The sequence below is a fragment of the Rattus norvegicus genome, chromosome 15 (genome assembly GCF_036323735.1).
Source record: "Rattus norvegicus strain BN/NHsdMcwi chromosome 15, GRCr8, whole genome shotgun sequence".
Classification (NCBI taxonomy): domain Eukaryota; kingdom Metazoa; phylum Chordata; class Mammalia; order Rodentia; family Muridae; genus Rattus; species Rattus norvegicus.
Genome location: NC_086033.1, coordinates 51918731 through 51940186, shown reverse-complemented (window position 1 = coordinate 51940186; position 21456 = coordinate 51918731). Strand labels below are relative to the sequence as shown.

The following is a 21456-nucleotide window of genomic DNA, read 5'->3' as shown; positions in this document are numbered from 1 at the left end:
GGGCCAGACAAGCAGGTGAGGACACAGCCCTCTGTGTCATGCCTCTTCTTGCCTCAAAGGACTCCACTCAGAGCAGGAGGGAAACTCATGGTCAGAACAAAGCCAAGCCAAGTATAACCAGCTACGCATAGTTTTATCCTCCGAACAAGTGGATGCATTGCTACATTGGTTCTGTTTGGACTTCTTGTTACCTTTAAGGTTTCACTATGAAGCCTATGACTGGCCCTGAACTCATATAGACCATGACTTCACAGAGATCTACCTGTCTCTGCTCTCAGAGTGCTGGGATTAAAGATGTGTGCCACCGTGCCTAGCCAGCATGTTAGTTTAGTAATCTTTTCTTACACAAGTCACACAAGGTCACTGTAGAAAGATGCAAGCATTTCATTATAAAAATTAAGAGGGAAGTAAGTCACTAAGTCACTAGTTTCCTGCCTTTCAGAAACAGGTATACGATATATGTATGAGGTTTATTACCAAAAGTGGAGGGATTATATTCTGCTTTTCTGACTTAGCAAAACCCTTTGATTTATGATATGGGCTAATTGCTGTCTTGGGTTCCATTGTCAGGTCCCTTTGGAACCAACCCTCTACTCATCTGATTCCCTCTCTCTCTCTCTCTCTCTCTCTCTCTCTCCTCTCTCTTTCTCTCTCATTCTAAACAATACTGTACTGAACATGTTTATAACAACATTTCTTCTCATGCCTCAGTTGCACTTTTAAGAACTATGAAAGTTTAAGCATGGTATCAAAATGCAGATTTAACAAACTGTTCTTTAACAGATAAGACAGTTGTGATGGCTCACCCCTCTAGCACTTGTAAGACTTAGACAGAAGACTTGCCTTGAGGTCTAGGCCAGCCGGGGCTACAGAGTCCATTAAAAACAAAGTCAGAATCAAACTAAAGCAAACAGAACAAAACCACTACCCAAAACAAAACAACCCATTTATGTGACAATTGACAGGATTGACATTTTTATTGTTTGTTTTTGTTTTTTGCCTGTTCAAGACAGAATTTCTCTGTATAGCCCTGGCTGTCTTGGAACTCACTGGGTAACCCAGGCTGGCTTTGAACTCAGAGATCTGTCTGCCTCTGCCTCCCAATGTGTTGAAATTAAAGGGGGTTCTCCACCTCTACCTGGCTAAAGTCCTTATTCTTTAGAAACATATATTGTAACACTTATAAATTAATAAAATAATACTTATGACTTGTTTCAAAATTATCTTTGTGGGTGTCGATTGAAATAAAACAAGGGTGGATAATTACTATTAAAGCTGGGTTCTTGAAACTCTAATGAGATATTTCCTTCCACTTTTGTGCATCATTGGGAGTTTCCACATTAAACATTATACCTAAGCCAAGACTGCAACAATAACAGAGGCTCTTAGTAAGCACCAAGACACAATGCCATGCATGTGATTCGGAAGGCAGACTTGAGAGGTTGATCTGTCAGCCTCATAATTAAAAGGCTAATGAAAAGCAGGCCCAGCCCCAAAGTTATAAAACCATTATTGAATTTCAGGTCTGAATGCAAAAACTATAGTCTTCATAGTAGAGAGATGGCTAGCAAATGCAGAGTCTGATGCACTACAGACTAAAAAAAACCTTAGATTTATTTATTTTATGAGTGCTTTGCCTACATGTATGCATGTGCATCCTATAAGTGTTTGGGAGCCACCATGTGTGTGCTGGGAACTAAACCTGGGTTCTCTTCAAGAACAACAAGTGGTCTTAACTGCTAAGCCATGCAACCAGCTCCAGTCTTAATACTGCCTACACACTTTGTAAAATCAAAGCATAGATCTTCTGTCTAGGTAAGCAGAGTGTGGAGATCCCACAAGCCAACAAAGCACACACATTTATAAAACTCCTTGTCCCTTTGCTTGTGCTCCTAGTGAAAGGCAGGAGGAATGGCTGGCTACGAGCAGTGCAGGAGTCCACACTGCTGATTTACTGCCTGAAGCTACATTTAGATATCCTGCAGCTTTCAGCGACCATGCTTCTCATGATCTAGAAAGAAAACTAATGGGCTGAGCCTAGTGGCACAGCTAATCTGGAGAATGAGTCTATAAGATCACGAGTTTGATGCTAACCTGGACAACTTAAAAAAAAAAAAAAACCACGCCTCTGTGTGGTGGTTTCACTTTTTTTTTTTTTTTTTTGGGTTCTTTTTTTCGGAGCTGGGTACCGAACCCAGGGCCTTGCGCTTCCTAGGTAAGCGCTCTACCACTGAGCTAAATCCCCAGCCCGGTGGTTTCACTTTTGATGTGGTCTAATCTGACCTATATCTGCATCACCAAGGGAGAGAGACACCATGCACTTTGGACACAGGACCCAGAGGACCCAGGCTGGATCTGACCTGGAAGCCTTCTCCCTGAGGACTAGTCCTTAAGGTACCTGAAGGCAATGCAAGCTTCCAAAAGAGGAAAGAGGCCAGGGCTATTACTCTGCTATGCCATCTGTCAAGTATAAGATCAGCATGGCACGAGAGTAACCCTAAGGGTGGAGTAGTTGATACTCATTCCTTGGTGGTAACAGACAGCACTCTAATTGGACCTAAGGTTCGCTCAACAAGAGAGAAACCATGCCTGGTACTGGAAACCTAACCAACTATTTGGAGCTAGTGAAGTCATAGTTGGAGAAGAATCTACAACAAACTACTAAACCAGCATAGTCCTTAATACATCCTAATTATGTATCCTAATGCCTATGGCTAAATGTACTGCTAACTGCTCATCAAGGTAACCTCTCTTTACAATAGATGGAGACCACTCAGAAACCCACAACCTATTAAAATACAGTGCAGGGCTAACATCAGTTGATACATCCACAGCACAACTCCTGCACCTAAGACTCAAGGATCACTGTAGAAGAGGAGGTGGGAAGACTGTAAGAGCCAGTGGGCCAGGGAGTTTACTCTGAGGTTGTTCCTCCTAGGTAAGTCAGAGAAGCTACACCCATGAATTCTCACCAACACTGCTGCCTAAGCTTACTTGGACAAGAATGACACCAAAAGACAAAGTCCATGACGTCTCAAAACAGACTAAGACCTACAGGCAACCAAGGAACATGGAGAGAAGGAGACATTGTCTCTCCCAGAAGAACACACCAATCCCTTATTTAATTCCACATGGTCAAGATCAGGCCTGGTGGTGCACACCTTTAATCCCAGCACTTGGGATGCAGAGGCAGCTGGATCTCTGGGTTCAAGGCCGGCCTGGTTGATATAGAGAGTTCCAGAACAGCCAGAGTTATATAGAGAGACCCTGTCTTAAAGCAAACAAACAAACAACTACAACAACAAAACAAATGGCCAGCCTTGAAAACATATACCTAGGAGTAACATCATACAGACTGAGCAGGTTGTATTTATATATTTAGGAGTACATATTACCACCATCAATTAAACAAAGCACTGCCGAATATTATGCATGATGTCTTAGGTTTGATCCTAGTACTGTAAGTCAAAGAAAGAAACTATGATAATATAACTGCTTCTCACCTGTACCCACCCCAGGCCCAAAAGATATCAGAGTTAAATTTACCCCCTGAAACCAACCCACCTTTATATCTATCTATCTATCTATCTATCTATCTATCTATCTATCTATCTATCTATCTATCTATCTTTCTTTCTTTCTTTCTTTCTTTCCTTCCTTCCTTCCTTCCTTTCTTTCTTTCTTTCTTTCTTTTCCCCCTTCCTTCCTTCCTTCCTTCCTTCCTTCCTTCCTTCCTTCCTTTCTTTATTTCTTTGCTCATTTGTTTGTTTTGATTTTTGAGACGGGGTTTCTCTTTGTACCCCTAGCTGTCCTATACTTACTCTGTAGACTATGCTGGCCTTGAACTCACAAAGATCAGCCTGCCTCTGCCTCCAGAGTACTAAAGGTGTGTGTCACTGTGGCCCAGCCTTCACCATCATATTTCTACAGCCAGACTTGTTCCTTGGTTTCAACACAGACTGGAATTCATCCATTCGTTTTAAAATATCTGTTGGGTCCTCTGATGTGTCTGAAGATAAAATAAATAAGTCTTTAAGGGAAAAAAGTCTGTTGGGAACCCATTATGAAGCAGGCACTGTTTCAGGCAGAAGGAATAGATGATGGACATCAACTCCACAACCAAGACACACCTCATAGGGCTTATGTCCCAGTAGGAAGAAGACAGACACACAAACAAGCAGATGCTAAGCTGATTTGGTGGGAAAGAGAAAAAGAAGTCAGCAAATAGAAGGAGTCAGGGGAGGCTGTTTTGGTTTGGTTTTTACAACTTTAATTAAGAACCGGGGAATGGTGGCACATGCCTTACATCCCAGCAATTGGGAAGCAGAAGGAGGTAGATCTCTTGAGTTTGGGGCCAGCTTGGTCTATAGAGTGAGTTCCAGGACAGACAGAACTACACAGAGAAGACCTTTCTTGAATAAAAGAAAAAGAAAAGGCTTCTGTGTGACGGGGATCAGGGAAGGAGGCGGGAGTAGCATTCTAAGAGAACAAAGAGTTCTAAGCAGCAGGCACAGGAGCCCTGAAGCAGAAGTGGGCCTGAAGTAACAGGGGCAACCTGTGAGGCCAGAGAGAATGTGTGGGTAGATGGCCAGACGATGTGGGGCCAGGGAGGCCACCCTAGGGCTTTTCCTCTGAAGTAGACATCTCTTGGGAGCTGTGAGCACAGATGTGACCTGATGTGGATTATGTCACTTGTGGTATTGAGACTAGACCACAGGGGCCCATCTGGAAGAGAATTCAGGCAGGAGCTTATTATAATAATAGGAGTCCCCAAAAGTGATGGTGGTCTGCACCAGAAAGGTGGTGGCTGTGTTGGTAAGATTCTGGAAAATCTAGAAAAACTGACGTGGTGTGGGATCTGCAAGAGAAGAGGAACTGCAAGGGTTTTTGGTGAGCTGGAAATGCACTCTACCTAGTGTGCCTCAGGCCCTGGTTTTGATCCCCCCTCCCCCACTGCTCGGAGGGCAGATTTTTGCTATAACAACTAAAGGGACCTAGCTGCCATTCATACAATGGGGCCACTTTCTTGTCGTTTCAGGAATATTTAGAAATCTGCACGTGGACCTTGGTCTTAGATGGTTGGCAGACATCCAAGTAGCAGTGTGGACCGACAGGGGTATGTATGTGGGGCAAAGAGACTTATCTGCACAAGCCCTGAGACATGCACACAGTGTCTGCTTTAGAACAGACTAATGGGGGCAAGTATGTGTGTACCACCTGAGTTCTCAGAACTGACTCTAGAGGGAACAGGCTGTTCTCTGACCTTCGCACACAGGCAGTGACACTCATGTGCCCACACTCACACAGTGATGATCAGTTTTAAAAATTAAAGTAATGCAGATATGAAACTGATTAACTAGACGATGATAATAAAGAGAGTACAGGGTTAAGGGGAGAGTGGCCGGGAGACCCTGAGAACTAAATGTCTAGAAGTCCAGGCACATGTGGAGGAACCAGCTAACTAATCCCCTGTGAGGGGAAACGAATGACAGCTTGAACTCAGGCAGCGTTCTCGTACCACACACTCCTTTTATTTTAAGGCTAAGTATTTAAAGATTTCTTACTTGGTATTTCTGATGCCCGCTAAGAATTCGCAGACATGTGGTTTTTACAGAATCTGGTTATAACTTCCCAAGCCAACCTACAGTCAGACTCCCCAAATAATGGTTGAGTTTGTTAGTTACTTATCAGTAGGAATGATGACTGTATTGACTATAGCATTTGTGAGCATAACATGCAATAAGAGGTATTAATAACAAAATTAGGTCTCCTAGGATCCCATTCATTATGCAGGATTCAGCTAAAAATAGTTTACAAGGTTCCGTTGAGGCTACATGAAAGAATCCAAGCCCTCAGTGTCTGGGAGAAAATAGAGAGGTATAGGAACGAGGTGTTCAAAGTCTAGAGTTTAATTAAAGAAAAACTGCAGAATGTCCCTCGACAGATTATAATAATCACTGTTAGGAATTTCTAAAATGTCAAAAAATATGGCTGGGGATGTTGTTCAATTGGTAAGAGTACTTGCCTAGTATGCCCAATGTCCTGGGTCCCATTTCTTTTTCTTTTTTTTTTTTAATTTATTATATGTAAGTACACTGTGGTTGCTCAGACACACCAGAAGAGGGCATCAGATCCCATTACAGATGGTTATGAGCCACCATGTGGTTGCTGGGATTTGAACTCAGGACCTCTGGAAGAGCAGTCAGTGCTCTTAACCACTGAGCCATCTCTCCAGCCCCTGGGTCTCATTTCTATAAACTAGGCATGGTGCCTGTCATGACTAGTGTTATGTTAACTTGAAACAAGATAAAGTCATCTGAGGGGAGAACCTCAACTGAAAAAATGCTTCCATAAGATCAGGCTGTGAGCAAGTCTATAGGGCATTTTCTTAGTGATAGACAGGAGAGGGCCCAGCCCATTGTGGATAGGACTACCCCTGGGCTGGTGGTCCTGGGTTCTATATAAAAGCAGGCTGAGCAAGCCATGAGGAGTAAGCCAGGAAGCACCAGCCCTCTGTGGTTTCTGCCTACAGAATCCTGCCCTGTTTGAGTTACTATATTGGCTTCCCTCAATGTGATTTAGGGTATGTAAGCCAAACAAAACATTTTCTCTTCAAGTTGCTTTTGATCATGGTGTTTGATCATAGTGGTAGAAAAATAACCAAAGCACACACCTATAACCCCAGCATTCTGGAGGTTAAGTTAGCAGGATCAGAAGTTCAAGGTCATAAATGACTACTTAACAAGCTTGGAAACAAAAGACCCTATATAAACAAATAAACGGTATGTTAAAATATCTGATTTAAGTCTTCTTCCTGGAAATTCCAAAAACATTGCAAGAGAATTGATCATACATTTTGATCATAGCCATAACCCCCTATCCTCACTTGTCCCACTCCCTGTCTGTCTTAGAGTTACTATTGCCTTGATGAAATACCATGACCAAAGAAATTTGAGGGGAGAAGGGTTTATTCAGCTTACACTTCCACATCACAGTTCACCATCAGAGGAAGTCAGAACAGGAACTCAAGCAGGGCAAGAACCTGGAAGCAGGAGCTGATACAGAAGCCATAGAGGGGTACTGCTTCCTGTGTTGATCCTCATGATTTGCTCAGCATTTATTTTCTTTTTTTTAATCTTTATTAACTTGAGTATTTCTTATTTACATTTCGATTGTTATTCCCCTTCCCGGTTTCCAGGCCAACATCCCCCTAACCCCTTTCCTTCACCTTCAATACGGGCTTCCCCTCCCCATCCTCCCCCCATTACCACCCTCCCCCCAACAATCACATTCACTAGGTGTTCAGTCTTGGCAGGACCAAGGGCTTCCCCTTCCACTGGTGCTCTTACTAGGCTATTCATTGCTACCTATGAGGTTGGAGCCCAGGGTCAGTCCATGTATAGTCTTTCGGTAGTGGCTTAGTTCCTGGAAGCTCTGGTTGCTTGGCATTGTTGTTCATATGGGGTCTCAAGCCCCTTCAAGCTCTTCCAGTCCTTTCTCTGATTCCTTCAACGGGGGTCCCATTCTCAGTTCAGTGGTTTGCTGCTGGCATTCGCCTCTGTATTTGCTGTATTCTGGCTGTGTCTCTCAGGAGCGATCTACATCCGGCTCCTGTCGGTCTGCACTTCTTTGCTTCATCCATCTTATTTAGTTTGGTGGCTGTATATGTATGGGCCACATGTGGGGCAGGCTCTGAATGGGTGTTCCTTCTGCCTCTGTTCTAAACTTTGCCTCTCTATTCCCTGCCAAGGGGATTCTTGTTCCCCCTTTAAAGAAGGAGTGAAGCATTCACATTTTGATCATCCGTCTTGAGTTTCATTTGTTCTAGGCATCTAGGGTAATTCAAGCATTTGGGTTAATAGCCACTTATCACTGAGTGCATACCATGTGTGTTTTTCTGTGATTGGGTTACCTCACTCAGGATGATATTTTCCAGTTCCATCCATTTGCCTATGAATTTCATAAAGTCATTGTTTTATAGCTGAGTAATATTCCATTGTGTAGATGTACCACATTTTTTAAATCCATTCCTCTGTTGAAGGGCATCTGGGTTCTTTCCAGCTTCTGGCTATTATAAATAAGGCTGCTATGAACATAGTGGAGCATGTGTCTTAGTTATATGTTGGGACATCTTTTGGGTATATGCCCAAGAGAGGTAAAGCTGGGTCCTCAGGTAGTTCAATGTCCAATTTTCTGAGGAACCTCCAGACTGATTTCCAGAATGGTTGTACCAGTCTGCAATCCCACCAACAATGGAGGAGTGTCCTCTTTCTCCAAGCATTTGCTGTCACCTGAGTTTTTGATCTTAGCCATTCTCACTGGTGTGAGGTGAAATCTCAGGGTTGTTTTGATTTGCATTTCCCTTATGACTAAAGATGTTGAACATTTCTTTAGGTGTTTCTCAGCCATTCGGCATCCCTCAGCTGTGAATTCTTCGTTTAGCTCTGAACCCCATTTTTAATAGGGTTATTTGTCTCCCTGCAGTCTAACTTCTTGAGTTCTTTGTATATTTTGGATATAAGGCCTCTATCTGTTGTAGGATTGGTAAAGATCTTTTCCCAATCTGTTGGTTGTCCCTTTGTCCTAACAACAGTGTCCTTTGCCTTACAGAAGCTTTGCAGTTTTATGAGATCCCATTTGTCGATTCTTGGTCTTAGAGCATAAGCCATTGGTGTTTTGTTCAGGAAATTTTCTCCAGTGCCCATGTGTTTGAGATGCTTCCCCACTTTTTCTTCTATTAGTTTGAGTGTATCTGGTTTGATGTGGAGGTTCTTGATCCACTTGGACTTAAGCTTTGTACAGGGTGATAAGCATGGATCGATCTGCATTCTTCTACATGTTGAACTCCAGTTGAACCAGCACCATTTGCTGAAAATGCTATCTTTTTTCCATTGGATGGTTTTGGCTCTTTTGTCAAAAACCAAGTGACCATAGGTGTGTGGGTTCATTTCTGGGTCTTCAATTCTATTCTATCTGTCTGTCTCTGTACCAATACCATGCAGGTTTTTTTTGTTTTTGTTTTTGTTTTTGTTTTTTTTTTGTTTGTTTGTTTTTATCACTTTTGCTCTGTAATACTGCTTGGGTTCAGGGATAGTGATTCCCCCAGAAGTCCTTCCCCCAGAAGTTGAGGATAGTTTTAGCTATCCTGTTTTTTTTGTTATTCCAGATGAATTTGCAAATTGTTCTGTCTAACTCTCTGAAGAATTTTGATGGGGATTGCATTGAATCTGTAGATTGCTTTTGGTAAAATGGCCATTTTTACTATATTAATTCTGCCAATCCATGAGCATGGGAGATCTTTCCATCTTCTGAGGTCTTCTTCAATTTCTTTCTTCAGAGGCTTGAAGTTCTTATCATACAGATCTTTTATTTGCTTGGTTAAAGTCACACCGAGGTATTTTATATTATTTGGTGCATGGAGCCATATTGGATTTGGGCCTAGCTGCTTTTTGACTGCATGGCTCAAAGTGGCTAGGTGACTCTGGGCTGTTTGGCCACAGAGACTCACCCCTAAGATGACTGCCTTAAGTCTTAAGATTGTTCAATGAAAGCCTCTCCCATGAATTTACGGCACAGGAAGATAACATTCAAGAGATGCCTCAGCTCCCTTAGCAGATACCTGTTCCCTCCTGAATCAACACCTGGTGTCTCCACCGCCTGACCTCATCGTCTACCGCCTGACCTCTTTGCCTCCAGCTATCACTACCTATTTCCGCACCTCCCCCTCCTTCATGTTTCACAAAGGTCACTCCCCCTTCCTGAAAGCCTTAAAAGCTGTAACGTTCATCCCAATAAACGAGACCTTGACAACAGAATCTTGCTTGGTCTCCTTCTTCTCTTCACCCCCGTTTTGGCCCACAGGTAGAAAGCCTCTTCGGGACCCTGAATAACTGGGTCCCCGCTGGTGGGGACAATTTGGGACTATTATGAAGGGTGTCGTTTCCCTAATTTCTTTCTTGGCTTGTTTCTCTTTTGTGTAGAGGAAGGCTACTGATTTATTTGAGTTAATTTTATACCCAGCCACGTTGCTGAAGTTGTTTATCAGCTTTAGTAGTTCTCTGGTGGAACTTTTGGGATCACTTAAATATACTATCATATCATCTGCAAATAGTGATATTTTGACTTCTTCTTTTCCAATCTGTATCCCCTTGATCTCCTTTTGTTGTCTGATTGCTCTGGCTAGGACTTCAAGAACTATATTGAATAAGTAGGGAGAGAGTGGGCAGCCTTGTCTAGTCCCTGTTTTAGTGGGATTGCTTCAAGTTTCCATTTAGTTTAATGTTAGCTACTGGTTTGCTGTACATGGCTTTTACTATGTTTAGGTATGGGCCTTGAATTCCTATTCTTTCCAGGACTTTTATCATGAAGGGGTGTTGAATTTTGTCAAATGCTTTCTCAGCATCTAATGAAATGATCATGTGGTTTTGTTCTTTCAATTTGTTTATATAATGGATTACACTAATGGTTTTCCGTATATTAAACCATCCCTGCATGCCTGGGATGAAGCCTACTTGATCATGGTGGATGATTGTTTTGATGTGCTCTTGGATTCAGTTTGCCAGAATTTTATTGAGTATTTTTGCGTCGATATTCATAAGGGAAATTGGTCTGAAGTTCTCTTTCTTTCTTTCTTTTTTCTTTTTTTTTTTTTTTGGTTCTTTTTTTTCGGAGCTGGGGACCGAACCCAGGGCCTTGCGCTTCCTAAGCAAGCACTCTATCACTGAGCTAAATCCCCAACCCTGAAGTTCTCTTTGTTGGGTCTTTGTGTGGTTTAGGTATAAGAGTAATTGTGGCTTCATAGAAGAAATTCCATAGTGCTCCATCAGTTTCAATTCTGTGGAATAGTTTGGATAGTATTAGTATGAGGTCTTCTATATGGCACCACCTATTGCTGTTCCCCACCCTCCATCACTAAGTAGGGGAATGCCCCAGAGACCTGCCTAAGGCCTAATCTTATAGAGGCATTTTCCTCAACTGAGGTGCCCTCTTCTCCAATGACTCTGTCTTGTGTCAAGTTGACATTAAACTAGCTAAGACACTGGCCCACTATTCCTCTTCCTAGCTAGCTACCCTTCTACTATTTGTGTGTGTGATTCAATCAGTTTTACTGGAGGCTGTTTAAAGGAACATGAACATCTTACCAATGGTTACACCACTGAAGGAACATGTGTTTCCTTTCCTCCCATCAACTTTTAACCACCTGGAAAATCCTCAGAGAGGAGTGGGGATCTCTCAGGCCCTTCTCTAATTTTATTCTTACTTTTTTAGTAGTGATACATCTTAGCGCAGTATTTTTTATCTTTTGTTTTTCTGAGGCATGGTTTCTTTGTGTAGCCCTGGCTGTCCTGGAACTCTCTGTAGACTAGGCTGGGAGACTCACCTATTACCTCCCAAGTGCTGGAATTAAAGGTGAGCACCACTACCACCCTCAGGGCTGGGATAAAAGGCACATGCCACCACCGACAAGCTAACACAGCACTTTTTTTAAAAAAAGGATTTATTTGTTCTTATTCTATGAGCATAAACGGTTTTTGCCTGCATGCATGCATGTGCACTGTTAGCTTGCCTGGTGACCTCGGAGGCCACCAAATCCCCTGAAAATAAATTATGGACAGCTGAGAGCCACTACCTAAGAGTTGGGAACAAGGGCAGCAAGTTTCTTAATCATGGAGGCACCTCCAGTCCTCTTGCATAAGGACTCTTTGAAAACAATTAGTAGCATTGATGATGACCCACAGAATACTCATCGAAAATAGTCTAGCCACCATGGAAGCCAGTTTGTTGTTCATGTTTCCAAGATTAATCATTCAATCATACAAATCAACAGGTGCACTCATTCCAGAGAAAATTTGTATTGACACAAAAAGCTGCATGGTTATTCACAGCAATTTTATTCACAATAGACACAAACTAAACAAGCCAGATGTCTTTTTTTTTTCCCCCCTTCGGAGCTGGGGACCGAACCCAGGGCCTTGCGCTTCCTAGGCAAGCGCTCTACCGCTGAGCTAAGTCTCCAACCCGGCCAGATGTCTTTCAAAGGATGATTAAAGAGACCACAGATACAAAGTAGGAAAAGGAACAAACTAATGATATATATCACTTGGATAATAGCCACAAAATTATGGGGATAAAAGTGCAGCCACAAAAGCTGGGCACGATGGCACATTCCTTTAATTCTAGAACCGCTGAGGCAGAGAGGCAGATACTTTACTGAACGTCTGAAGTCAAGTCTTGTCTCTACAGTGAGTTTCGGGTCAGCCAGAGATACATAATAAGACTCTATCTTCTGAAATAACAAAATGTTAGAAATGGAGACTAGATTAGTGGGGGGAGGAGTGAGGAAAGGAAGAGAAGGCTCAGCAGTAAGGAAGACTGTATCTGAAAGGGCAGCTCCAGGGATTTCTGTAGTGTTGAAATGTCTTGTACCATGACTGCAAAAAATGTTAATACTCTGGTTTTGATAAAAGGGCTAGATCTTACAATTGGGGAAGGCAAAGTAAACAGAATTTAGGCTCTGCTGATCATCACCACCACCACCATCATCACCACCACCTCCACCACCATCACCACCACCATCAACATCACCACCACCACCACCACCATCACAACCATCACCATCATCATCACCACCATCATCACCACCACTACCACCACCATCACCATCATCACCACCATCACCACCACTACCACCACCATCACCATCATCACCACCATCACCATCACTACCACCACCATCACCACTACCATCATCACCATCACCACCACTACCATCACCATCACCACCATCATCACCTCTACCACCGTCTCGATTTGTAGTCCAAGCTGGTAAACTTGGACCGGCCTGCTTTTGCCTCCCAAGTGCTGGGTTTATAGGCATGCACCAACATGCCTGACTCTCCACATCATTTTACTTTTCCTTTAAGTAACTGCATGTGTATGGCATCAAAATGAAGTTTACTTTTAATATGTACTTCTTCTGAAACTCCTAGGGATGTAATCTAAAAGAAAACAAAAAAGTTGGATCTATCAAATGTACACTAGTTATTTCTAACGATATACCTGTTCAAATGAATGCATTAAGGAAGATAAATATATATATATATATACATATATATATATATATACACACACACACACACATATATATACATATATACTCCTATTGGTCATTTGTTTCCAACAAAGGATACAGTATTGTGTGGCACAATGTTACAGTACATCACTAATATTTTAATGCTAGCAGTCTATGGAATTCTAGCAGAAATAGGTTCCTTCCCTAGAACTACATAATGTTTTTAATTCGTATTGGGGATCTCTGTGGTGTAACATTAAATGACTTTTTCCCCACAGATTAAGTTATATATATTTGTATATATTAAATGTATACATCCATTACAATAAAATTTTTTTAAGCTGGGATTGGTGGTGCACATCTGTAATCTGTGCCCTGAGGGGTGTCTGTGAAGAGACAGGACTGCTGCCAAGTTCGAGGCCAGCCTGGTCTACTTAAGTTCCAGACTTGATAGGGTTACAAGAGTAGTGTTGTCTTAAAAACACACACTACACACACACACTCCCAACCAAAAAAAAACAAAAAACAAAAACTCCCACTTTAAGAGCAAACTTCAGTTCCAGGCTCTTTCCAGATTTGACTAAGCAATCATGAACCCAGATAGGCAAAGAGCTATTGGCTGCTCTGTCCAAACTGCGTTAGGACCTCAGGGATCCGCAAAGGAAGGCGCTCACGAGCAAAGGGACAAGCCCGAAGGTACAGTGACCACTCCAAGGTCAATGCAGGGAAGCTGCAGCCAGCCTCGGCCTGAGGGCAAGGCTCCCTATGTCCGGAGATGCATCCCGAGAGCCGACCTCACTGTTCACAGAGGCTGCGCAGTACACCCCGTACAGCAGGTAGGCGACCTAGGAGGCCCCCCCGACCCTGTGGACCGCACTAGCACTGTCATCCAGGAGCAGAGACACACCCCCACGAGTCACACCCCCGCACAGTTCAGAATCCACTCCCATATCCTTTTTCGCCCTCTCAACCCAGCTTTTCCCGACTCCGGGAAGAACCGGGAAGAGAAGGCGGAGGACAGCGAGGCACCGTCTGATAAATACTATGGTCCGATCACGCCCCCTTGATGTCACTTCCGCCCTAGGGTAAGATGGCAGCCCCCGGTTCTTGCCACGCAGACTTCCGCCTTGCCGTGAGACCGGCGGCCGGTGGTTGGTCTCGTTAGAGGTGAGGTCGTGAAACTCGGCGTAGAGCCTCAACGCAGGTACGTCATGCAGTCCCGGGGAGAGGGCATGTGACGAGTCCAAAGCTAGAGGTGGGGCGCTCCGGGAAACCTCGCCACGTGGGACTGGGAGGAGCTGTGGTGCAGCGGGAACGACGCACGGACGGGGGGGGGGTACAGAGGGGGATTACGTGGGTGGGGTTCCGCCCAGGGTCTTCGCATCCAGCCCTTGGAGTCACTTTGTTGCCTACTTTCCTCTAGGAACCATGTCGGAAGGAAACGCCGCGGGCGAGCCCAGCAATCCTGGAGGGCCCCGACCCCTTCTCTCTGGGGGCCGGGGACTTGTGGGCCGGCGGCCCGCTCCCCCGCTTACGCCAGGCCGCCTTCCCTCCATCCGCTCTCGGGACCTCACCCTTGGCGGTGTCAAGAAGGTACCGGCGAGTGTATTTGTACAGAAACCCAAATGCTTTGAGTTCCAGGCCGAAGGGAGGCAATTCGTGATGTTCATTCATATACGGCCATTTGTCCCTGATGGGATGTCAGCCTCTAGCGAGAGACCTTCAAGCCTAGGTGCTGGTACAAGACATTGACATGGTTTCATAGGCAATTAAAAGGCAGAGAACCTAGTTAATTCAAGACATTCGGAAGTGCTTATTATGTTATGGGCACCTTACAAACTCCCATGAAAGTCAGACAAAATTGCTTTACTTGGTAGAGTGTTCATAACTCTGTGGATGTCAGTAAGGAAGCAAATAATCTAGTGGTGATGAATGAATCTTAGGCATGCAGGTAACTAACTGCTCTTTGTCCTCTCCCATTATGTGCATAACAGTAGATATAAGAGTACTCTGAAAAGAAAGCAGAACAAACAGGATAAAGCTACGGTAGTCTCCCTGTGTCATCCATTTGTCAGTGCTGGCAGATCTGTCTCTCCAAGCCTTCCCAGAATTGTTGGTCTGTTGAGCACTGCGAAAATACAGTACTGTATTTTACTTTTCAGAAAACCTTCACCCCAAATATCATCAGTCGGAAGATCAAAGAAGAGTAAGTACATAGGATTAATGAACACCACTCACCCTCTTTTGCTCTGAGTTTGAGGAAGTAATTAGGTGTGCAGCCTGGGAATTTTAACTTTTTGCCATTGGCTTATTCACCAGTGGATCTCATGCTTTAATCCCAGGTTATGTAGAGATATGTTTGCTTTTGAGACAGTGCTTCTCTACATGGCCTTTCATATCCTGGAACTCACTGTGTAGATTGCTGGCCTAGAACTCCCAGGGATCTGCTTGCCTCTCAGATCTATGTCCTGAGCCCTGGGATTAGGGTGTATACCATGCCTGGCTCTGAGGCACTTTGCATTAGAGGGCCTGCCTGTCTGTCAATCCATCCATCTGTTTGTCTGACTGCAATGAATAGCTGAGATATCAACTTACAGAGAGGGGCATTTCATTTTGGACGTCCAAGCTTTGGAGGTTTAAGTCTGTGATGAGGTGGTTCTATGCTTTTGGGTCTATGGTATGGCAGTGAGCTGGTGTCAGAGAATACCCAAGGGGAGAAAGAAGTCAAGGAGAGGAAAGGGCTGAGTTTCTGTCCTCCTTCAGGAGCTGGACAACCACCCAGTAGGTTCCACCTCAGCTTCCTCCTAATTCTGCTGAGGTGGAGCAAAGCTCTTCATACTCCTCTTAAGTTCCTCTGCTTTCCAGTCTTTCTACTTCCAGGCAAAAACAGGACAGAAAGCCCACATTTTGGACAAGGAGGTAAAGTGAGAGGAAATTAAAGGCCGTGCTTTATCAGATGTAACAGGTGTAACAACAGGTGTAACAACAGGTGTAACAGCAGGTGTAACAGCAGGTGTAACAAAGGGTTGGCTTGTGATTCTCATGGTCTCTTTTCTGGCTTGCAAACGCTGCTCAGTTGGTTGAAATGAGGTGGGTGAGGAGGGTTTGTTTCCTGAGGCAGACCCTTATATCTGTCCTCATCCCCAGGCCAAAGGAAGAAGTAACTATGAAGAAGGAAAAGCGTGAACGGGACAGAGACCGCCAGCGTGAGGGTCATGGACGGGGACGTGGCCGCCCAGAAGTGATCCAGTCCCATTCCATCTTTGAGCAGGGTCCAGCAGAAATGATGAAAAAAAAAGGTACCAGGAAGGGATCTGGATTGCGGGTCAGACCACCTGAGAAAGCAGAACATGGGATTCTCCTTTCCTAGCTTGGTTTCCCTTGCTGTTGCTGTCCCCCTGATTTAACCCTAGTGAACGGCATGATTTCCTGCAGGGAACTGGGATAAGACTGTGGATATGTCAGACATGGGGCCTTCTCATATCATCAACATCAAAAAAGAGAAGAGAGAAACAGATGAAGAAACCAAGCAGATCTTGCGCATGCTGGAGAAGGATGATGTAGGTTCCAGCAGCCTGGGGGACCGGTTTCTTTGTATCTGCTAACAAGGGCTTTTAGGAAGCCAGGCCAGGGACATCTTTGGGCTTTTGGTCACAGGAGCACTAAGGTGGGGCTGGGGATGCAGCTCCGTGGAAAGACTGCTTGCCTCCATGTGTGAGACATATACACACAAAGGAGAGGGAGTGACAGGTCCTGAAATGGGCTGTGACATAGGCACACATGCTGACATTTAATGTGACCCCCCCACTCTTTGGCAGTTCATCGATGACCCAGGGCTAAAGAATGACACACGGAACATGCCAGTACAACTGCCACTGGCTCATTCAGGGTGGCTTTTCAAGGAGGAGAGTGAAGAGCCAGACGTTAAGCCTTTTTCTGCTGGCCCCAAGGAAGAAGACATGGAGGTGGATGTGCCAGCTGTAAAAGGTAACCCGTGCCACCGACTTCCCCTCCTCCCTAGCTGTCCCCAGAAGCCCTCACATGACCTCCAAGACTGCAGCTCAGCAGTGTCTCCGTTTCCTTCCCACTCAGAAGTACAGGCGTGGAATCAAGACATAAGCTCCCGCCTCAGTCCACATGTCTTTGTGCCAGTACGCCTGGCCTCAGCTGTCTCATTTTAGAGGAGTCACGCACTCTTGAGTTTCTTTCTTGTTCCTCTGTGTAACTTCTGGCTGAATAACAGTGAAGCACATGGACATGAAGGGTTGGGAACAGAGACCTGGCTTAGCCGGTAGGGTTACTTGATGTCTTTTCCTTCTTCTCACTTTGGGCAGTGAAAGAGGAGCCACGGGATGAGGAAGAGGAGGCGAAAGTGAAAGCCCCTCCAAGAGCAGCCAGGAAGACCCCTGGTCTTCCAAAGGACGTGTCTGTGGCAGAGCTGCTGAGGGAGTTGAGCCTCACGAAGGAGGAGGAGCTGCTGTTCCTTCAGCTGCCTGATACCCTCCCTGGGCAGCCGCCTACTCAGGACATCAAGCCTGTCAAGACAGAGGTGCAGGGCGAGGATGGACAGATGGTAGTCATAAAGCAAGAAAAGGACCGGGTATGCTCAAGAGCGAGTTCTGGGGAAATTCTAGGCTGATAGCTCCAGGACATAGCCCTTGTTGCATAGATCACTGCTGCTGTGTTTCTCTCTGGGAAACAGAATAGGATTCATTCATGAAAGCTGTTGCCTAGTAACTACCTGCTGCTTCTCTCCACAGGAAACCAGGCTAGCAGAGAATGCTTGTACCTTGGCTGACCTGACAGAGGGTCAAGTGGGCAAGCTACTCATCCGCAAATCAGGGAAGGTGCAGCTTCTCCTGGGCAAGGTGACTCTGGATGTGACCATGGGAACAACCTGTTCTTTCCTGCAGGTACAACCCCTGTGGGCCAGAGAGAGGCTTGGGGAAGTATTAAACAGCCTGTGCTTAGGCAGTAAGGAACTTTTGGGTCACTGGACTGAGGGCTGGGTTGGGTGTGAGTGTGTGGTTCTCACTGATGTCTCTGTTGAATGGCAGGAACTGGTGTCTGTGGGCCTTGGGGACAGCAGGACAGGGGAGATGACAGTCCTAGGACATGTGAAGCACAAACTTGTATGTTCTCCTGATTTTGAATCTCTCTTGGATCACAAACACCGGTGAAATGGACAGATGGAGGAGGATGGTGACTGCCCATGACCGCTGCCTACTCCAGACCTTTGTTCTCAAAGACATGCAGCCCAGTTGGGGCCTCTTTAACCCACTTGTTGCAGCTTTTGGTGGCTATAGTCCCAGTCCCCCCAACCCCCACACTAGGGCCCATGCTGCCCCCCGCCCCCCCAGCAGCTATGAGTGGGAATTGACACAGCATGAGTATGGAAACGTCCTCACTTCTGGGAACCTGACCCTGCTATTTATTTTATTTATGTCTTAATCCTCAACTGACTGCATCCTCGCAGAGCAGGATGGGGCAGGCTTCTTTTTGGGGAGCCATGGGCTACAGGGCTCAAGGGGGTAGGAAAGAACCGGGATAGGATAGAACTGCCGGAGACTTAAAACTCAGTCTCAGCTCACTGGTCTCTAGTTCAGTGTCCCTGAACAAACTACCTAACCTTTCTGAGCCTCGTAGTCCTCACCTGACATGTGAGGATAATACCTACCTCACAGGGTTGGGGTGAGGATCAAACGGAATGTTGTAGATGAGAACTCCTTGCACAAGACCAGGCATACATTGTATAAGGGTGTGTATGTATGTATACACATATATACACATACCCATAGGCGCTCAATAAATGTTAGTTTTCCTTTCCTTTGCCTCAGTCTATTTCTAAGCAAATGAACATTATACTCTGAAGAAGTAAGTGGTTCTGCTCACATCCCTACTTTTGTGACTCCATTGCATTTTAAACATTTAACTCTCAGTGCTGAGGCTAAGACCTGGTGTATGCCAGGCAAGTGCTGTACCACTGAGCCATAACCCAGCTCTCACTCATGCTTACTCTGCAGCCCATCCCACCCCGGGCTCATGGAATGAATGAATGTTCATGTTAGCTCTTCTGTAGCTTCTATCCCTTGTTGTCTTAGCCATCTGCTTCCTGCTGGAGTTCTTGCTGGAAGAAGTTAGAGGTGCCTTATGGCACCCAGCAGGGGTCTTTAGGTGAAGTGGTAGGCAGACCGCTTACTCTTTGCACCCTGTCCTGCAGAGAGTGGCTGGTAGACTAACTTCCATAAAGGTATTATTGGTCAAGAGTGGCCAGATTCCCATTACACCTCATCCAGTGGTGCTTAAAAGGACAAAGCAGGGGCTGGAGAGATGGCTCAGTGGTTAAGAGCACTGACTGCTCTTCCACAGGTCCTGAGTTCAAATCCCAGCAACCACATGGTGGCTCACAACCACCAGTAATGAGATCTAATGCCCTCTCTTCTGGTGTGTCTGAAGACAGCTACAGTGCACTCATATATAATAAATAAATCTTTAAAAAAAAAAAAAAAAAAGAACAAAGCAGCCTTGGTGAGGTTGAGGTTGACACTATGGGTATACTCTCCTACTAGAGACTTTGGTGTTTGAGCTGTTCTCTTCTGCCTCCTAGTGTCACCAGGTCAGCATGTCATGCTCAGTTCCCACTGCCATGCCTAGTGCTGCCTGTCCTGCTTCCTTCACTGGGGTCATAGTGCAGCCTGTGATGCCTGGGAGAACATCTACCTTTCTTTATTGTCAGCAGGGTTGAGGCATTTTCAAGTTGGAGCAAAGCCACACCCTAGCATGTAGCATCTACAGTATGAAGCCCAGACTCGGTGAAGACTGCCAGGTGGCTCTAGAACTGTTAGCTACTTCTTGTAGTCTGTCTTCCCTTTCTCCTCTGGTCTGGTTTATTGAGCACAACCGGGGCATTTCCTACAGAGCCTCTTGGGCTACCCAACCAGCTACTGAGAAGAAGTGGGCTAGTGACTCTATTGTCTTGGAACCAAAAGTTCACATTCACTCTGTCAGGTAGTGGTATTCCTGGTTTTCATCATGGAGAACAGGAGAAGAAGGGGTTCCCTAGGAGTGTATGCTATAGAAATCCTTTCTGGTCTAAGGCAGTTTTGGTTAGCTCTGGGCTCTAGCTCTTTGTGCTTTTAAATAGCTCTGGGCTCTAGCTCTTTGTGCTTTTAAATAGCTGATGTACCGTCCTTGGGTGTCTGTGGGATCCTCTGTTCTGATCCAGAACCTCCTGCTTTTTTTCTTTCCCCTTCTTGAGTAACCTAATGGTCTTGTGTTTGGTATTTTGCAGTCCATAGTTCTTTGGGATTTTTAAGTGTTTTTTTGTTTTGTTTGGGGTTTTTTGTTTGTTTGTTTGTTTGTTTGTTTTGTTTTCCTAAAGTGAGACAATATCTTTATATAGCTCAGTCTGGCCTCAAAGTTTCAACCCTGCTTTGGCCTCCTGAGTGCTTTAAGTATAGGCAGGCAACAACCATGGACAGAAACCCTTGTACCGCCTTCTCACACAGTGTTTAAAGTGCCTTTACAGTGAAGCTTTCGACTGTTAGTTCTCACCACCTGTCTCTAGGTCCCAGATGCACAAGTTAGAGAGCTCATCGGTAGGAGGCTGGAAAAGTGAGACCAGTCTGCTTTGAGCTGAGCTTCTGAAGCGAAGAACCCAGTTCTACCAACAAATATGTGCAAATAACTGGGAGTGGGGAGGCAGGGTGCAAATGAATGCAAATGTATTACCACCTGCATCTGTGTGTATATGTATTGAGTTAGAAACAGAAAAAACTAGAGACTTGTTCATTTCTTTGTGTAAAGCAGCTCTGTAGGTTTGGGATTGGCTTCAATTCCATGAGTAACCCTAGAGGGGGAAAAAAAACACTTGTCTTCCCTCAGTTTATTTTTCTTAATTTTTTTTTCCTTTTTTTTTTCTGGGGCTGGGGACCGAACCCAGGGCCTTGCGCTTGCTAGACAAGCGCTCTACCACTGAGCTAAATCCCCAACCCCTTTTCTTAATTTTTTAAAAAAGAAGATTGTTATCACCATAGCTCTTTTTGTATAGTGTTGTTGTTGTTGTTGTTGTTTTTTAATTAAAATGGTTGCACAAGTTGGGGGTACATAGATGTGGAGGTCAGAAGACAATTTTTAGAAGTCAGCGCTCAACTTTATGCCCTGTTGATACAGAATCTCTTGTGTCTGCTGCTGCTTTTAATGTGCGGTTGAAGTAATCAAGTACAGCAAGTACTTTTACCCACTGAACCAGTTCCCTAGTTTGCTTTTAATTTTTTTTAAAAAAGACTTGAGTGATGATTTGTCTGCGTGTGCGTGTGCATGCGCGCGTGCGTGCATGTGTGGTGTACTGAGTGCATGCCTGGTGTCTGTGGTGGTCAGAAGAG

At 44.8% G+C, this 21456-nt stretch overlaps 1 protein-coding gene and 1 non-coding gene across 3 annotated transcripts; one reads left to right on the top strand and one right to left on the bottom strand.

The window, feature by feature from the left end:
• Nucleotides 1-14017: 14017 nt before the first annotated feature.
• Mir320a (microRNA 320a) lies at nucleotides 14018-14099 on the bottom strand. The gene has a single exon (NR_031945.1). It is a non-coding gene; the product is annotated as a microRNA 320a (primary transcript).
• Nucleotides 14100-14234: 135 nt separating this feature from the next.
• Polr3d (RNA polymerase III subunit D) lies at nucleotides 14235-18904 on the top strand. Of its 2 annotated transcripts, none has more exons than NM_001031653.1 (9): nucleotides 14235-14276; nucleotides 14496-14665; nucleotides 15235-15278; nucleotides 16220-16371; nucleotides 16508-16632; nucleotides 16891-17059; nucleotides 17407-17672; nucleotides 17833-17985; nucleotides 18130-18904. In NM_001031653.1, exons 2-9 carry the CDS (start codon nucleotides 14501-14503, stop codon nucleotides 18250-18252), a joined length of 1197 nt encoding a protein of 398 aa, NP_001026823.1. In that variant the 5' UTR covers nucleotides 14235-14276; nucleotides 14496-14500; the 3' UTR covers nucleotides 18253-18904. The 2 variants fall into 2 exon arrangements, with proteins under 2 accessions (NP_001026823.1, XP_006252334.1); XM_006252272.5 differs by lacking the exon at nucleotides 14235-14276 and adding an exon at nucleotides 14277-14327 and having other exon boundaries at nucleotides 18130-18898.
• The last annotated feature ends 2552 nt before the right edge of the window (nucleotides 18905-21456 follow it).